Raw genomic sequence first — 18,700 nt, 5'->3', positions numbered from 1 at the left:
ACTCCATCATTTGAAAAAAATGGATTGCTTTTTTTAAGTAAAATTTTTATTTTAGAATAGTTTCACATTTACAGAAAAGTTGCAAGGATGGTACAGAGAGTTCCTGTACGCCCTTGGCCCCGTTTCCCCTGCTAACGTCTTAGATTGCCGTGGCGCCTTCGTCACGACTCATGAACCTAGATTGACGCCCTCTTGTTAACTAAAGCCCAGATTTTACGTGGAGCTCCTTGGTTTTTACCTGGTATCCTTCTGTTTCAGGACCCCATCCGGGAGACCACACAGCATTTAAGCTCCTGAGGGTCACCCTGTTTGGGATGAACTTGACAGTGTTGCAGAGGACTGGTCAGGTATTTTGTAGAACGTGCCTCCCTTGGGGTTTGACTGATGTTTTTCTCATGATTAGACCGGGGTCCTGGGTTTGGGGGAAGAAAACCACAGAAGTAAAATACCATTTTCCTTACATCATATCGGGGGTGCATACTATCAGCAGGACTTTGATGCTGACCTTGAACTCTTGGCCGAGCCCGGGCTCCTCAGGCGTCTCGACTACAAAGTTACTCTTTTTCCCTCAGTTTTATGCTGTTCCCTTTAGAAGGATGCCATCAGGCTCAGCCCACACTTAAGGAGTAGGGAGTTAGCTCCACCCTGGAGTGTAGAGTAGCTACATAAATTATCTGGAATTCTTCTGCATGGGAAATATGTCTCTTCTCTCCCATCTCTTACTTTCTTCAAGCAATTATTTATGTCATTCTGGACTCATGGTCATTTATTTGTTATTTGGGTTATAAGCCAATAACTACTGTATTGTGTTGCTCTAATCATAGCCCTGTCCTTTTTTTTTTTTTTTTTGACATTTAAATTTAAATGATACATTTATTGAGCTGTGCCTTTTCTACCACACTGGATTAAATAAACTTGTCAAGAAGTATGGTTTTTGTTACCTTCTGGGATATTTAGTAATTTGCTTTTCTTTCTTCTTTGTACCTCTGTTAGTACATATGGCCAACTGATCAACTGTAATAGGTAAGTCTCATGTGATTAGATACACAGGTAAGGAAAGTTACATTCATTGTGTCCTTGGCTCAAAGCAACAGGGACTCCATATATATATATAAAACAGTAGACATTTGATTCTGCAAAGGCACTAGATTACTTGGATTAAACATTCTGTCCAGAGGGATAATACCAGGCTTTGCTTTTCCTCATCTGTAGGAAGTTTCAGGTCCTTGACAGCAATAGCTGAACTGTTCCAAACCTGCTTCAGTGCATCCATATGTGATAAAGGAAAGTGAAGTCCATAAGGCTCTGTTTGCTCGTTTCCCATCGTGTGTGTTTCTCTCTTATTCTTTAAGGAATGATAGGTGTACACCATCTTTTCTTGAGTTTCATCTGATGGGTCCTGATCGAGTTCTAGAGTGAGGACAATGTGGTCTCTAAACTGCAGTTTCACTGTGCTGTCCAACCCTGGAAACTGTCCACCTGGTGCTGAAAGCTCTGCTCCACCTCCCATATAGTAAGGTGGGAGCCTGTTCACAGCAAAATCCTTCTTCATGTCTGCTGAAAGCAGTTCTTTGGTACCCTCCAGCTGGTTGGCAAGCATCCTCAGAAAGCCACTTAATCTTCTTGTTGCAACAGCTGGGGTTTCCACCTGCAGGAGCACCTGCCAGGGTATACCGGCCCGGAGCGCCACCTCTGCCTTTGCGGTATCAAACACAAGCCCTGAAATGGTGTCCAAAAGGAAATCTCCCTGTGAACTGCTCTGGTAGGTGCTGATGGTCAGGTGCGTGGAGTGGGTCAGCCCCGCGGGAGTGTCCGCCTTATGAGTGGTCCCTCTGGGAAAGTACAGCAAGTCTCCCGGCTTCAGCGTGAACTCGTGTGCTGGCCTCCCGATCCTGTCCTTGGCCTCCACGCTGTACTCTCGCGCCAGGGGCACCGTAGGGTGGTACAGGCGCCAGTGCTTCTCCCCCTCCGGCTGCAGGATGAAAACCTCAATGTCATCATAATGGCACGGCAGGCCCTGAGCTCCCGCGGGGGTTATGGACACGCTCGAGCCAACCAAGGAGCCAGAGTAGCACTCCAGCTTCTCCTGGATCCTCCAAGGCTCATCCCCGGCTGCACAGACGCTTCAGATCTGAGAGCCTGAACAGGCACCGGTAATATGTGGCCAGCGAAGGGTCATCTCTCTGCATGAGAAGCGGCTTCTGCTCCCAGAATTCTTTGAAAAAAACCTCCATCTTGATGGGTGAGATTAAACTTTCAAAGAGGCCACTGGGGCTCTCAAAGTTCAAATGGGAAGGCCCACCAGCTGCCTCCACCTTCACCTGCTTGCAAGGGACAGGCCCCCCTTCCTTCCCATCCCCTGCAGGCTTCGCTTTCTTTGGCATCGTTGTCTTCAAGACAAGGCAGTGAGGAAAACCGGGCTGGGCCTGCTGCGCACGGCCCGAGCCAAGCGGGCGGCGGCGTGGGGCGGGGCGACGTGGCGCAGCGCCACCCTGTCTTTTTTTTTTCCTCAACATTTTATTATGAAAAATTTCAGACAGACAAAACAGTTGAAAGAATGTTACAGTGAAAAATCCAAATAATCTAATTATAAAATGGGCAAAGGACCTGTATAGATGTTTCCAAAGAAGATATACAGATGGCAAACAGGTACATGAAAAGGTATATATGTATGTTGTGTGTGTGTGTATGTGTGTACACATATATGCATATACATGTATATATAACCATTACAGTGTACACCTTATTATGTTATATAATTGATATATAACACCTGCACAGTGTTATATATCAATTATATCTCAATAACGATGAAAAAATAAAGAATATTACAGTGAATACCTAGATACTCATCACCTAAACAGATGCTACCATTAACATTTTGCTTTTTCTTATGCGTCCACCTTATTTCTTTTTTGATCCATTTCTGATCCATTTCAAAGGAAATTGCAGACACCTCTAAACCTCCCCCCATAGTTAAGCATGCAAATCATTCAACAGAGTTCTTTTTCTCCCCCAGGGGTAAAATTTGCAGTGAAATGCAAAATTTCCACAGATCCTAAGTGTGCCACAAATGCAGACCCCTGTGCAACCCCAAACCTTATCAAGTCATCACCCCTGAGAGTCCCCTGGGCCGCCTTCCCAGTGCTCCCTGTCCCCACCCTCCCAGAGGCAACCCCTGTTCTGATTACTGTTGTCTGTTCTTGAACATAATCTAAATGGGCTCATACCATGTGTATTCACAACCACCTCGTGAAACTGATCAGTCTCCCAGAGTTCACATCACGGGGAGTACATGCTGAGTTCTTTAGCCAGGACCTGCCCTTGTCTTTCATCAGGAGAGGCTGTTCAGGAGGCCTTCCTGGAGGAGGCGGCGTTGCTGCCTCTCTCCGGTTTCCTTCCCGCCTCTCTGGGCTGCTCCTTCTCAGCCTCTTTGCGGGCCCGTTTCCCTCTGCTTGCCCCTTCCACGGCGGCGGTGCTGCTCAGCGTCTGGCTAGACCAGAGCTTACAAACCAGCCAGCTCCAACCCACGGACAGGTTTTATTTGGCCCACACAGTATTTTTTTTATTTTTTTTTGTATTTGAATTAGCTTTAACATTTAAAAGCTGAGGGATTTTGCTTTTAAAAATATCCATATTTCTGTCGTCTCTTGGAAATTTGGAACATCTGGTGATGCTGTGTCCCTCTCCCCACATGATAAGAATTGGCGGAAACAAAGTAGCAACAACCTGTGCCCTGAGCCCTCCCCCACATGGGAGGAGGGGGGAGGTCAGTTCTTACGTAGCCAGGCCCTGAATGAACACTTGGAGAGTCTGAGGTGGTATTGGAGTGGTATTCAGCCAAGAACCCTAGAAATGCGCAGGAACCACCCTGGAATCACCATGCATCTTCCCCAGGAGAAGCAGACCCAGGGAACAATGGCAGGAGAAGGTCAAGGAGAACAAGTCTCTATCAGACAGCATCTTAGATCTCCCGTTGGTCAGCATCCTCACCATCATCACCATCACCTTCCTCATAGCATCAGCACCATCATCATCCCTAGGACCACCACCACCACCTGCATTATCTTGCTCCCTAGTAATGAAACGGGCAGCTACCCCCCAGCCCTCTCTCACCAATCTGGATCAAAATATTGAGATGAGATGGGGGGAGCACTACCTCCCCTTTCTCCCCCCGCCCTGTCACCTCCCCCCGCCAAGGGAGGCCATGTGTGGGGACCCCAGGTGGCAAAGTCTAGCCACCTCCACAGAGGTAGGAGGACCCCTGGGGCAGATTCCTGGGGACCTTAGTTTTAACTTCAACAGTGACCGGCTGGGTGGTGATGTTGAAGTGGCCGGGTCCCCTCTACTTCCCCTCTATCACTGTGGCATCGGTGGGTTCCTGTGAGACTCAGCAGAGGTAGTGGCTGGAAAAATACTATGTAAACTGTAAAATGAATGACAAAGGGGCGGGGGATCCTTGTATATATTAAGTCATTCTTAATCAGTGTAGAGAGGTTTTTTAACACATGGGAGGCATCCTTATAAAGATGGAAGGGGTCCCCAAATAGATGAGCGGTTCTTCGAGGGGGAAGAACCCTTCTGCATGTGCGAGGGGTCCTTACACAGACATGCAGGCGTGCCTTCTGGAGGGGTCTATACACATAGGGAGGTTGGTGTCTAGAAGCTGTGTCCTTATATAGGTTTCTTTTAAGTGGGAGAAGGCTTTTAACCCACATGGAGGCGTCCTTTATAGGTGAGAGTACACTTACAGAAGTAAGGGGTTTTTGTTAATGCAACTGACCACTATTTATAACCGATCGTTGTTTGTAAAATGCTGTGTAAACACTAGCGACCCCTGCACAGACATGAAGCTCCTTCCCGCTGCAGGGCGATGTAACAGCAGGAGGGGCCTCCTCCTGGACGTCGCTGTTCCGCGGAGCTGGGTCGGGCCGCCTACGCGAGGGAGCAGCGCGGTACCTGCGCGCGGGCCGCAGGTGGGAGCCGCCGCCGAGGGGGAGCGGGGAGCCCGGCTCGCGGTGCCGCAGTCCCCCCCGCGGCCGCCAGGGGCAGCACCGCGGCCGCCCGGCCCGCGCCTCCCCCCTCCTCCCCCAATCTCCGCCCCCCACCCCCTCCTCCCCCAGCTGGCTCCCCGCAGCCCCGCCAGACCCCGCTCGGCCCGCGCCCCGCTCCGCTGCCGCCGAGGCTCCCGCAGCCCCGGCGTCCGCCCCACTGAGCCCTCCCCCGGGGGCCATGGGGGCGCCCCCGGGCTACCGACCCTCGGCTTGGGTGCACCTGCTCCACCAGCTGCCCCGCGCCGACTTTCAGCTCCGCCCGGTGCCCAGCGGCTTCGCGCCCCAGGAACAAGAATACCAGCAGGTGGGCGCCGGCACGGGGTCCTGGGGGCGGCGGCGGGCTGCTGGGGGACGGATTTCTGTGTTCTCTGGGGGTGGGAGCCGGGCCGGGACTTCGGGGTGCCTGAGGGAGCCGGAGCCTGGCATTTCCGTACCCGGAGGTTCCCCTGGGACAGGCGGTGGGGAACCAGACCGCTGGCCCCCTAAATAAGGGTAGGGCTGGGGCCTGGACCCCTGGATCTCAGAGGAGGGAGGGGACTGGGGGCCCTTGGGTTGCCGGGTCCCTGAGAGCTGCCCGGAAAGCTAGGGTCATCAGGGGGATAGCTCCATCATGTCCTAAAAGATGACCCCTTCCCCTCATGGGATCAGGGCAATCCGGTTAAATACGACCCAGTTCCGGTGGGACCCAGGAGATAGAGGAGAGGGAGAAGGCTGGGGGGTGCCCCGGTTCTGGCACGGGATTGAGACCTGAAATGGGGAAGGGGGTGAGGGGTTTTAGGGCGGGAGCTGCGAAAACCAGGTGGAGGTGCTGGGAGAGACTTCCAGCCCGTCCCAAGACGGAAGGGGCGGTCAGGGCTCTGGAAGGGCGGGGATGGGGTGGGGAGGCGGGGATGGGGATGAGGTTCAGTTTGGGGACTGGAGGATGAGGGAAACGGGGCCAGAGGGTGGGGCTGAGGGGGAACCTTAAGGAAACCGGGGTCCCTGGGGAAGGGGACCCAGCCTGGGTCAGCTCCAATAGGGGCGAAAGAACTGTCCCCTGACCCAGTTTAATTCAAGTCCTTGACTTTGAGATTAATGAGCGAGGCTTGGCTGAGCTGGGGGTGGGGCGGGGGTGGGGAGGGTGGTGGAGCACAGGGATGGGTCCTGGGCCCTGCCTCTAAGGTCTGAACCCCTCGGATCTGTCCTGGGGAGCTCCCGGGACAGGGGGCTGGGGATTGGCAAGCTTAGAAGGGGGGGGGGGGTGTCCCAGGAAAGCAGAGAGGGGGACGTGTGCTGTATTCTGCGCTATTTGGGTCATGGCTGGGCTGAGCCAGCCGTAAGCAGCTCCTCGCTGCCTACTCCTCGCCGCCCTCTCCCCACCAAACGGGCACTGCCAGCCCCTCGCCCACAGCCTCCTGGTTACACAATCCCAGCCTCCAGAGCCGGGCCATGGACACCTGCTTACGGCCAAGGAGACCTTCCCACACGGGTGCCACTTGCGGGGTCCCCCCCACCAGCAGAGGCACTCAGGGAGGCTCACTCTGCCCCCATCAATGACAGTCAGGGTGACAGCGCTGGGACACACCCCAGGAGGGGACATTGTCCCCTAGGGGATCACCCCTGTGGGGACAGCTGTGAAAATAATAATCAGGGACTGGGACTGGGTGCCCCTGTGCTGGGGGGGGACACGCACATTCACACTCACACTCACACACGTACTCAAATATGCACGCCTGTACACCCACATACATGTACAGATACATATATACACACTCCCATACTCACACTCACATGTAGAGACACACACACCCCTGCACCTTCACATATACACACACATTCTTGCACTGACACAAATGTTCACACATGCACTCACGTATACACACAGTCACACACTCACATGTTCGCATACACACACTTACACATACATTCACACACTACCTCTTTCCCCTCTCTCTCCCCATCCTCCCCACTGCCCTGCTGTCTTCACTCTCCCAGCCCCCCAGTCCCCATCTCTGAGTCTTACGTGTGCACACGCGCACACACACACACACACAGAGTCAGGAAGGCTGTCATGCCTCCTCCCCCTGAGTCCCTGGGTGACAGACTCACACTGCGGAGGGTGTGCAGAGCTTAGCATCGGGGGAGAGGGAGCAGCGGGGAGCAGGGGGGACCAGCACGGAGGAGGGTGGAGGAAGCCTGCCACCCCCAACCCCGCACACCTTGCCAGGAAGAGGGGGCCCCTCCTGCCCCTGATCCCACAGGGGTCCAGGGTCCAGGTCTCGGCATGTCCTTGGATGATGCTTCATTCCAACTGCCTGCTTTCACTGAGGAGGAAACTGAGGCTCAGAGAGGGAAAGGGCCTTGCCAAAGGTTACACAGCCTTTGGAGGGTAAAGCAGAAGTGGAACCCAAGACTTGGGCCTCCCAGTTGGAAGCTCCCTCCAGCCCTAAGGGCCAGAGCCCCAGCGGCAGCCTGGGAGGACCTGGGGCTGCCACCTTTTCCCACAAACCTGAAAACCATGGTTCAGGCTTGGCCCCCTCCCCAGCTAGCCAGGGATGCCGTCTACCTGCACTGAGACCCTAGACCCAGAACCTCCAGCCACACAGGGAGGGACCACCAAGCCGCCCTGATGCCTGATGTCACCCCCTCCCCCAGGCCCTGTTGCTGGTGGCGGCCTTGGCAGGCCTGGGCTTGGGCCTGAGCCTCGTCTGCATTGCTGTCTACCTCCTCCGCTTCTGCTGCTGCCGGCCCCCAGAGCCCCCCGGGGCCAAGAGCCCCCCGCCTGGGGGAGGCTGTGTCACCTGGAGCTGCATTGCTGCCCTCCTCGTCAGCTGGTAATGGGGCCCCAGGGTGGGTGGGCACTGGGGACAGGGCTCCCCGAGCTCTCTATCAGTCTTCCTGGTGGTGTCCCAGCAGGGAGAATGGCTCCCACCTGGTGGGTGGAGAAACCGAGGTCCAAGAGAAAAAGTGACGTCCAGGGGCAGCTGGCCTGGCAGGATGGCATAGGGGTTCAAGGCTGGGCAGTCAGACTGCCTGGGTTTGGTGGCTCTGTCATGGAATACCTGTGTGACTAGGGGAGTGATTGTTTCTCCAGGCCTCAGTTTCCACATCTCTAAAATGGGCACAGCAGTCACACCCACCTCCTAGCTGTGGTGAGATTAGATGAAATGTACTGTGGCTGGTTCACAGTTGTACTCCATAAATGTGAACTAGTGATGTCTGATATCACTCAACACATTCATTCAACGACTATTTCCTGAGTACCTACTATGTGCCAGGATGTACGGACCAAGCCAGACAAGGTTCTGGCTCTCATGGAGCCAGACAGGGAGACAGACAAGGCATATTTACAATCCAGGAGCAGACCAGCATGGTCTAACTTCCCGAGGTAACCTTGCTGGACTCAGAGTTGTCACAGCCAGTTTGTGACAAGGGAGGCGCAGGGAGAGGCAACTTTTCAAGGCCACGTGGGCCAAGCAGCAGAGTGGAGAATCAGACCCCCAAACCCCTAGGAGCCCAGGGGCCACCTTCTGGGACACCCCCAGGGGAGAGAGGAACAGGGCACAGGAGGACACACCATTTAACAAGAGCCAGCTCTGAGCGCAGCCCCTCCCCAGCAGGGCAACACCCACCACTCAGGGCAGATCTGGGCACTCAGGACCTGCCCCTGCCCCCGGCCTGGGGGGCCGGGTGGAGTGGCCTGGAAGCCGGTAGCCCCCCACCCCCAGGCTGGGCTCCGCCATTCTGCAGGGAGCAGCAGTGTGGGTGTTTGGAGGTGGGAGGGGGGCGGGGGAGGGGGCTGGGGGTCCCAAGATGCTTCCCCCTCAGGCTCTCCTGAGCCGGGGTGGACCGGGGAGGTGGACAAAGGCCCTGTGGGGGAGAGACACGGCCGGCCTCCGCGGCCTGGGAACAAGAGCAGCTTTGTAGGACTGTGAACAATGGGTAGGGTGCTGGAGCCGCGTCGGATCCCAGGGCTGGGGGTGGGGGCCTGCGGAGCCCGGGGCTGGGAACTGCGAGGGCGTCCGGCCGTCCGCCGCCCCAGCGCAGCCCTGGCCCCCTCCGCGGAGGGACACAGTATGTTTGGGGGAGGGGGCCCGTATTCAGGCCCCACAATGGAGCTCTGTGTGCCGGCAACTGAGGGGCGGGGGCGCCCGGCTTCTGGCCCATCGGCCCACATTCCCTTGCTTCCCTCGCAGCTATCCAGAAGCTTGGGTCTCGCGGGTGGGGAAGGCTGGGGGCTCCAGGCTCAGGGTCCCCCAGGAGATGGTGGCTCCGTGGAAACCCCGGGGGGGGGGGGTTGGCCGGAGGGGCCGGTTGGATCCTGAAGGGACAGGTGCTGAGGACCCAGGATGCTCGGGGAAAGGATGGAGGGGCTGGCAGTCACTACCCGGGAGCACTTCCCATCCTGGGGCTGGGCACGACGGGGGTGCACTCCGGGGAGGTGCGCGTTAAATCTGGGGCCCCCTCCCCTCCCCTCCACCTCTCCACCCACCATTAGCATCACAATGACGTCCCTGGGCCGGGGGAGTGAGACCTTCTCGTTACCTTGGCAACCGGTGGGGGCCAGGCTGGAGACGTTCTTTTCCCACGACGGTCTGGACCAATGGGATGGGGTGGGAGATGGGATTGGGTGTGTGAGAGGTGGGGTGGCGGCCCCCAGGGTCCCAGGACCAGTTGTGATTTCCCTTCCCTCCTCCTCTCAGCGCTGGCATTGGCATCGGTTTCTATGGCAACAGCGAGACCAGTGATGGGGTGTCCCAGCTCAGCTCTGCACTGCTGCATGCCAACCACACACTCACCGCCATTGACCACCTGGTGAGGGGCCAGGCACTGGCCAGACCCCAGACCCACATCCAGACTGGGCAAAGGGCCCCCTCCCAGGGAAACAAGATCTAAACTCAGAACCAAGACCCCAGACTCAGAATGTCAGCTTCCAACATGCAGACCTCAGGCTGTACGCCCAACCCCCAGCCCTGACTGCAAATCAGGGCCTCACAGGTGGCGTCCTCAGAACCTTAGCCCAGATCTGGGATTCCAGACTCAAACCCAGACCCCAAACTCACGTGCAGCCCCAGCCCTGGACTTCAGCTCACAGCCCAATCCATTCAGAGACAAAACACCAAAACTCAGCCCCTGCCTTCAGGTCAGATCCAGGGCCAGAGACCTGATCCTTGGCCCAAGTGCAAGGTCAAAGACCTCAGCGCTGAGCTCCAGGACCCAGACAAGAAGCCTCACTCTGATCCCCAGCCCCAAGACTCCAGATGCAGGGCTGAGACCCAGCCGGACCTCAGACATTAGATTTCACGTCCAGTTGCGACCCTGGACCATGGAACCCAGACTTGAGACCCCAGACTCAGGAAGGCAGATGCCAACGTCAGACCTAGGATCTCAGACTTAATCTCAGTCCTGGCGCTCAAGCCACTGACCTCCCCAAGCTCCTGATAGAAGCCGCAGAGCTGCAGGAGCTGGACTGCAGAGCTCCCTCCTTCCCCACCTCAATCCTCAGATGCCCTGGCGCCCAGATCTCAGACACCTGTCCCTGCTCAGTCCTACTTTCACCCCCACAACCCTGTCCCCAACGCCGGGTCCCTCGGAGAATGCCCTCCGCTGACCCAGACCCACCCTTGTGCGCAGGTGTCAGAGATGGTGGAGAGGTTGGACGAGGCCGTGAGGACAGAGCTGACCACACTGGAGGAGGTACTGACGCAGCGCACGGAGCTGGTGGCGGCCACCCGGGGGGCTCGGCGGCAGGCGGAAGCCGTGGCCCAGCAGCTGCAGGGGCTGGCCTTCTGGCGGGGAGTGCCTCTGAGCCCCCTGCGAGTGGCCGAAGATGTGTCCTTTGTGGAGGAGTACAGGTGGGTGACCGCTCTTCCTGCCCTGTGTGGCAGGGAACCCCTGCCTGGGTGATGGTGCCTCCAGGGGACAGCGGGAGACATATCTGGAGGTCACCACTCGGGGAGGGGATGCTACTGGCACCTGGTGGGCAGAGACCAGAGATGCTACTGACTATCCTGCAATGCACAGGACAGCCCCCCACGGCAAAGGAGTAGCTGTTCTAAGTGTCAGTAAGTGTCAGCAACCCCTGCATAGAGAGAGGACCAGGTGACCCCGTGCCCACCCACGTGTTCACCCACTCCTCCACTCCCTCCGTTTATTCACCCGTCCATTCCTCCATTCATCCGTGACCCAGCCATTCCTCAGGTCACTCCTGCACTTCACTCACTGACTCTAGACTGACTAGTTCACTCCCTGGGCCGTCCATCTGACACGTGTATCCATTCCGCAGGTATTTATTTACACCTTCTGGTGAGAGAGGTGGGTCCAAGGGGTCAAGACCATGCGCTCTAAAGCCAGGTGGCCACTCCCTGACCATGTGACCTTAAACAAATTGCCTGCCGGCTCTGTGCCGCGTGTCCTTATGTGGTATCCGTGGGAATGATGGGTAGCGATGCCCTCGTTGGATTGTGGAGGATCCGTTGAGTCAGCGTCTGTCAAGTGCTTACAGGGGCAGCCAGCGCACGTTATACAGGTGTCTGTAAAACGTAGGTTTTATAAGATGGAGCGGTGAACAAAACAGAGTGATTCCTGCCCATCATGTGGTGGGCAGACCAAGAAGAAACAAATGCATGAGTGAGATGTTGTCTGTAAGGTGGTGAATGGTAAGAGCTCTGGAGAAAGTTAGGCGGGAGAAGGGAACGGGGTGGCCTAGGGACAGAGGCTGGCAGATTTTGGAGTGGGGGCGGGTCACCTGGGAAGGCCACAATGAGAAGGTGACATCTGAAGGACATCTGGGACAGCCACCCATCCCAGCAGCCCACATGATGGAGTCCTCCTTGCTTTGTCCACTAGGAATTATCTCCTTTGTTCATCCAACACCTGAGGGCCCCGACCAGACGTGGGGGCAGAGACGGGGAAGACTGGGTCCCGGATTCTGTGCTCTCGGGGGGAGGCAGACCCAGGCTGAAGCCATCTGCAATGAGGACACCCCCGCGGGGCATCAGACAGGCCTGGGTCCCAGTGAGTTCACGTTCTGGGTTGTGGCCAAGCTCAGGGGCACAGGCACTGGGCCTCAGCCCTGTTTCAGGGGGGCTGGGGGTAGCTGTGTGGACGACACCCAGGAGAGGCAGACGCATCGTTAACAGGAAATAGCTTCTGGATGCTCCAACATGAGAGCGGCTGGCACTTGGGAGTCCTTCAAGGAATGTGGCCGGTTTCCTGGCAGGAACTTGGGGCCCCCAGAGGGAGAGCTTGGCTGGGGGAGTTCATGGAGGCTTAGGGCAGAAAAGCCACCTGCCCCTGATGTAAGGGGAGGTAAAGCTGGGGCACAGACGCTGGTGGTGGGGACGTGGGGAGCAAATGCCTGAGGTCAGCTGGAGCCACTGGGCCCAGCTTATCCTTCCCGGGGAGATCCTGACCCTCCCCAGGTCCAGGAAGGGAGGGCACGGTGAGTTCCCACAGGGGTCCGAGCAGACGCTGCCACGGAGCGTGTGGCGGTTCCCTTGCCGCCCCTCTGGGCACGTGGGGCTGCTGCGAACGATGCTATGTGTTGAGCATCTCCTAGGTGCTGGGCGCTGCGCTGTAGCCTCGCGGGCACGTTCCTCTCCAATCAGAGCAAACTCATCAGTGACTAATACCCAGTTCTTAATAACATGTAAAGTTCCCTCATTCGCATTCAAGCTAGTATTTCCGTGTGTTCATTTTGGCACTGTTTTAGGTGTGTTATGTGTTTTCACTCCTTAGCCTCCCGGCAGCCTTTGTTAGTCGCTGCTGTTGTTTCCCCAGGTCCCTGGCAGGGAAGCGGAGGCCCTGGAGGCAAGGTTACTGAGACCAAGTTGCAGGCAGGCAGGAGGTGGAGGGGCTGGCGACGTGACCCGGCCCTCTACCTGCAGACACCGAGCCCTTGGGTTGTGCCCTGTGATGCTGGGTACACACCTGGGAACGAGTCCCTCTACTCTGCAGCCTGGGGTAGAGGGGGCGCCGGGGCTCTGAGCAGCCCAATCGCGTGGGCCGCTCACAGGGCTCGCGCGTGCTGCGTGCTTCGGTCTGGGTCCTGTCGGGTGCTCCGCCCCGGGAACCTGTGCTCTCAATGGCCATAGTGGCCAGCCTCCCAGTGTACGCGTTTCACAGGTGAGCTTGGCTGTGGCCTGGAGCCTGGGCATCGGGGAGATCACGAGTCCGGGCAGAGCCAGGCGAACGTGGGGGTATCGCCTGCTGCCTAGTCCAGGTCTGGGAGCCTGTGGCTGCATCCTCACCCCTGTCACCGCCCCCCCAACCCAGGTGGCTGGCCTACGTTCTCCTGCTGCTCCTGGAGCTGCTGGTATGCCTCTTCACCCTCCTGGGCCTGGCGAAGCAGAGCAAGTGGCTGGTGATTGTGTAAGTCTGGGTGGCCTTCCTGGCGGTGGCGCAGGGTACGAGATCTCACAGCGCTCTTACGAGAGGGGCCGCGGTCCTCCCCAGGCTCACACTGGTTTCACTCCCTTGTCCCACCAACCTCCATGGAGTTCCTGGGCTGGGCTGCCACATAGAGAGAAATCAGACCCAGAGCTGCCCAGGAAGGGCGGGAGCAGGAAACAGGCCATCCTCAAAGCAGGAAGTGCACCGAAATCCTAGAAAAAACGGTAACGGTGATGCTTGTGCTGACGATGCGGGTGATCACTGACCCCTTCAGTTGCCACGACAACCCTGTGACGGAGGTGCTTGTCAGATGCCCGTCTGGCGGACGAGGGCCCTGTGGCAGAAGGCTGTCACGTGGTGTGGCCGCGATAAGGACCACACTCTCACTTAATGGTCCATTCTGTGTGCCCGATACTCTTCTGGAACCCGCTCCCTGACGCTGTGAGGAGGCCCTTTCCTTCTCCCCATTTAACAGAGAGGGAGACCGGTGCTCAGAGAGGTTACGCCACTTGCCCAAGGCTGCACAGCCAGAAAGTGCTGGGGCTGGGATTCCATCCAGGCCAGCCTGTCCTGCTTGGAGGAGCTCTTGGATCCTCCCTGGCTCGGGGTGGGGGGTGGGGGGGCACGCTGGGGCCCACCGCCATTCCCACACTCCCCCTATGCCTCCTGCCATCCCATCCAGGCCCCCAGGCTTGGAGATGGGAAAGCAGGTGGGCAGGGCAGCTCTGGGACTTGGGGCCGGGCCTGCAGTTCTGCCCCTCCAGGTGCTCTTCTTGCTGGCTGATCACCCTCCAGTGCTGAACCCCGCCCCCCCAACCCCATCCCCAGAGAAAAACTGGGAGGCGATTGCAGCCCTGGAGCTGGCTCCACTCCTGAGAGGAGGAGTCGGGGCTGAGCTGGAGGCTGACCAAGCACTGGGGAACCTGGGGGCCAGCTCCTGCGGATTCAGGGCAGGGAGCTGGGCCCAGAGTGGGCGGTCCGGAGCAGGGCAGGGGCAGACCCGGCTGGACGCGGGCAGCCCAGGCCCTGCTCACCGCCGTCCCGCCCGCCCTGCCCAAGCAGGGCCCGCTGTTCACTTTGACGTCAACCACAGGTCCACACCCCCCCCCCAACTTCTCTGCCCCTAATTGTGATCCTCTTGGCTCCAGGGGTTGGCGCGGGGTGGGGGTGGGGCTGTGCTGGGATTTGGGGTGGGGGAAGGGAAGAGGCGAGGTGGGAGGTTCAGAACCCCCGAAGCCCCAAGTCCAATCCCTCCTCCCCCACCGCAGGATGACGGTGATGAGTCTCCTGGTCCTCGTCCTGAGCTGGGGCTCCATGGGCCTGGAGGCAGCCGCAGCCGTGGTGAGTGCTGGGGACAGGCCCTGGGCTGCAAGGCGCAAGGGGGCTGAAGGCCCCTAACTCCTGGGTCCTGGGGCAGGATGGGGATAAATGCCTCAGGTCCTGAGAGGAAAGACTTGGGGGCCAGGATCACAGGCTCTGAAGTTTGGAGCCAGTTTCCTAGGTCCTGAGGGACTGGACTTCTTGGATGTGAGGGAGGAAGGGCTGGGGGTCTGGACCCCTGGGTCTGAGGGAGGAGGGGCTGGGGGGCACTGACTTCTGTGGGAGTGTGGAATTGGAGCAGTTTCTGTTCCCAGCCCCCTTTCCTGCTGCCCCTCTCAGGGCCTCAGTGACTTCTGTTCCAGTCCGGACACCTACATCCTGAACCTGACGCAGGAGGAGACCGGCCTTGGCTCAGGTGATCGCATCTCCAGGCACACGCCCTGGGTCCTCAGGCCTCTGTGCACAGTCCTGCGTGGGCTGGGGTGGGGCTCCCAGCCAGCAGCCAGGCCCGGCCCAGTTCTGCAGAAGCTCTCAGCACCTCCCCCTGGGAGGCTGGAAAAGAGGGAGGGATACAGATGCCGGAGTCTGGAGAAGGGCGTGAGGGAGAGGGGCCGGCTGGGCCTGAGGGATGGGGGGATTGGAGGAGCACAGTTGAGTCCAGGGTGGCAGAAGCCGGGGCTCCCCCGGAATGTGTAGATCCGTAGATCTGCATGTTCCTGGCTGAGGCTGGAGCAGAAGGGATTAGGGCCCAGGAGGGTTGCCCGTCTCCGTGTGAGACCACTGGGACCACAGGAGGGTCCTGAGCTGGGAGGGGTGGAAAGTGTGGCCTTGCCCCCTCCCGCCTTTCCCCAGGGAGGCCCTGGGGCTCGGGCTCACAGCCTCCCCCTCTTCCCCTCTTCCCCTGCCGCTTCAGACATCCTGAACTATTATTTCCTCTGCAACCAGGCCGTCTCCAACCCCTTTCAACAGGTTAGGGCTGCGGGCAAGGGAACCGGGTGGAGGAGGGCGCGGCTGGGGCCTAGGCTTAGGGATCCTGGGGGAGGATGAAGGCGCCAGGTGGGCTGGGGGCGTCAACCGCTGGGGCCTCCTCCCTCCCTCTGTCTTCCCGCAGAGGCTGACTCTGTCCCAGAGAGCTCTGGCCAACATCCACTCCCAGCTGCGGGGCCTGGAGCGAGAAGCCGTCCCCCAGTTCCCTTCTGCGCAGGTCGGCGGGCCGGGTGCTCCCCTTGCACCCCAATTCGCCGGGGAAGAAGGGGGCGGGACCTGGGTGTGTGGGCGGAGCCTTAGGAAAGGGGCGGGTCGGTGGCTGTGGGTGGGGCCCCGGCGTGTGAGCCAGCAGAAAGGGGCGGGGCCTGAAGAGACGGGCGGAGCCTGAAGAGTTCCTGGCATAACAACCCCCTCCCACCGCAGAATCCTCTGCTGTCCTTGGAGGAGACGCTGAATGTGACAGAAGGAAACTTCCACCAGTTGGTGGCGTTGCTGCACTGTCGTGGCCTGCACAAGGTGACCCCCCTGTCCCCCTCCCCAAATTTTTCTCCCAGGGGAGCCTCTGCCTAGACCCAGAAACCTAGGAATATTCGTCTTGCTTCCTGTTCATCCCTCCAGCAAATTCTGCTGGCCCTTCTGAAGCCCTGCTGGACTCCGAGCACAGCTCACGCTGTCACCTGCTCCCGATGGCCACAGAGCCTCCTGCTTGCCTGGCCCCACTGTCCCCTGCCTGCCTGCCGCAATCTGTCCTCCCCACAGCAGCCAATAGCCCAGTGAGCCTTTTAAACACAATCTGATCTGCTTTCTCTGCTCAAAACCCTCTAGCAATTCCCCTCTGCATGCGGATTAAAGACCTGGCTTCTCGCCTGCCCTCTGAAGCCTGTGTGGTTGGCCCTGGCTGGTTTCCGGCCTCAGCCCCTTGCCCCCCGACTTCCCTGCTGCCCTCCTCCCCGCATGCACAAGCCACAGCAGCCTGGCGGGCCATCGGCGGGCTCCTTCCTGCGGGTGCTATCTTTGCTGGGGGGGCAGTATTGCTTTCCAAACCTCCTCTCTCATCAGCTAATTGTGGTCTGAAGTGAACTTCTGGGCCCTAGTTACTGAAGTTTCCCTGGTACAGAGCAGGCCCTTGGCGCGTCCGTGCCTGATGACTTACAGCTGGGCATTCAGGAAACGGTGCCTCTGCTGATTTCCAGGGACGACAGTGACGTCAGCCAGTGTTTACTGAGTGTGCTTTATATGCAGGGAGCAGTTCTACACCAATTGTTCTTCTAAGCCTTATTCTCAGTGTTGTTCTAAGCCAGCGATTTTGCCCCAGGGGACGGTTGGCAATGTGTGGAGACATGATCGGGTGTCACAATTGGGGTAGGGGATGCTGCTGGCATCTGCTCGGCAGGGGCCAGGGGTCCTGCTCAAAGTCCTGCAGTGCACGGGGCACCCCTGCACCAACACACGCACACACAGTGATCTGGCCAGAACGTCAGAAGTGTCCAGGTGGAGAAGCCTGGCCCTCAGTCAAGGCCGAGCTGCTGTGGTGGCTGGTGGGTGGAGGGTTCTCAGTGATGGAGAGGAAGCCACGACTTGTGTTTGTGCTTGTGGGTGTGACAGTGGCAGTGACCACAGCACCTACCACGCGCTGAGCACGTCCTGTGTGCCTGGCCCTGTGCTGCGCATAGGTGTTGGGGGAGGAAACTGAGGCACAGAGAGGCTGAGTGACTTGTTCAGTGTTGCACAGCCAGGTGGACCCTCTGGGCCGCGTGCATTGCTTGCTGACGCCCTCCCCCTCTGCCCCAGGACTATGGCGCAGCCCTGCGGGGCCTGTGCGAGGATGCCCTGGAAGGCCTGCTCTTCCTGCTGCTCTTCTCCCTTCTGTCTGCGGGGGCCCTGGCCACTGCCCTCTGCAGCCTGCCCCGTGCCTGGGCCCTCTTCCCACCCAGGTCAGGAGGGGAGGGGCGCAGGGTCCTGGGGGAGGGGATGGGGGAGAACCGTCGAGCCCCTGCTGGGGTGCAGCCTCCTGATGGCTCCCCCTCCTGCTTCTCTGCCACTCCCCCCCCCCATTGCACCCCAGTGACGACTACGGTGACACAGACGATGACGACCCTTTCAACCCTCAGGTGCTGGACCCCGGGTCTGAGGGAGGAGGCCAGGGCCTGGACCCCTGGGTCTGAGGGAGGAGGCCGGGGCCTGGACCCCTGGGTCTGAGAGAGGAGGCTGGGGCCTGGACCCCTGACTCTGAGGGCCCACACTAAAAAGCCACATTCCTTAGTCATGCCCCCTCTCGCCCCAAATCTCCCTGGCAGGAATCCAAGCGCTTCGTGCAGTGGCAGTCATCTATCTGAGCCCCTTCTCCGTGCCAGACTGGAGCCTGCTCCCTGTCTCTGGTGAGCATCTGAAGTGACACCCGGCTCCCAAAGTTGGCCTCTGCCCTCCCACCCTCCCTCCCTCTGGGTTCGGGGTGGGGCCCTCCCACCTGCATCTGGTCGCATCTTTGCCTCTCTCTGCAGTCCCTTCCCCGGCTGCCGGAGAAGACCCCACTCACCCAGCGTCCCTGGGCTCCCACCACTAACAGCGCCCTGGCCACAGGCACCTTAAACAGGACGGCTTCCCGGCCCCGCCCCCTCTACGGGACCCTGGCCCTGGAAGTAACCTGAGGGGGCAGGCCAGGGCCTGGGGCTGGCCGGGCAGGGGCAGACAGCCCGCCCCACAGCTGCTCAGCCCTGAGGGGCTGTGAGGGGCCCCCCCCCCGCTACACCCCAGCGGGCTTCGGGCCCCTGATCGCCACCTGTGGCAACAACTTGGGAAAGGGCTGATTTGAAATAAAAGGGACAACTTTATTTTGCACGCAGCTGGGTCCTTATTTCTCCCCTCCCCCAATCTGGCCTTTCAGTTGTTGTGGGGGTTGGATCCCTTCACCTCTGCTCTGCCCAGCCTCCTGGCCGCCAGGTGTTTCTGCTCCTGTCCAGGCTCTG

The 18,700-nt window shown here is 58.8% G+C and overlaps 2 protein-coding genes across 3 annotated transcripts; one reads left to right on the top strand and one right to left on the bottom strand.

Annotated features, from left to right (window-relative positions):
- Window positions 1–1,039: 1,039 nt before the first annotated feature.
- LOC130839038 (ribosomal oxygenase 2-like) lies at window positions 1,040–2,437 on the bottom strand. The gene is given in 2 exon segments (XM_057712842.1): window positions 1,040–2,108; window positions 2,110–2,437. Coding segments are annotated over 2 exon segments (1,239 nt in total). The 5' UTR covers window positions 2,385–2,437; the 3' UTR covers window positions 1,040–1,144.
- A 2,714-nt stretch (window positions 2,438–5,151) lies between these two features.
- TTYH1 (tweety family member 1) lies at window positions 5,152–18,569 on the top strand. Of its 2 annotated transcripts, none has more exons than XM_057712097.1 (14): window positions 5,152–5,358; window positions 7,689–7,867; window positions 9,737–9,855; window positions 10,675–10,888; window positions 13,311–13,406; window positions 14,696–14,768; window positions 15,087–15,162; window positions 15,661–15,716; window positions 15,859–15,951; window positions 16,158–16,250; window positions 17,526–17,668; window positions 17,800–17,845; window positions 18,032–18,112; window positions 18,236–18,569. In XM_057712097.1, exons 1-13 carry the CDS (start codon window positions 5,233–5,235, stop codon window positions 18,068–18,070), a joined length of 1,353 nt encoding a protein of 450 aa, XP_057568080.1. In that variant the 5' UTR covers window positions 5,152–5,232; the 3' UTR covers window positions 18,071–18,112; window positions 18,236–18,569. The 2 variants fall into 2 exon arrangements, with proteins under 2 accessions (XP_057568080.1, XP_057568079.1); XM_057712096.1 differs by having other exon boundaries at window positions 5,233–5,358; window positions 9,737–9,848; window positions 10,668–10,888.
- Window positions 18,570–18,700: the final 131 nt, after the last annotated feature.

The sequence above is a fragment of the Hippopotamus amphibius genome, chromosome 16, assembly GCF_030028045.1.
Source record: "Hippopotamus amphibius kiboko isolate mHipAmp2 chromosome 16, mHipAmp2.hap2, whole genome shotgun sequence".
NCBI lineage: Eukaryota > Metazoa > Chordata > Mammalia > Artiodactyla > Hippopotamidae > Hippopotamus > Hippopotamus amphibius.
This window is presented reverse-complemented; position numbering and strand designations above follow the sequence as displayed.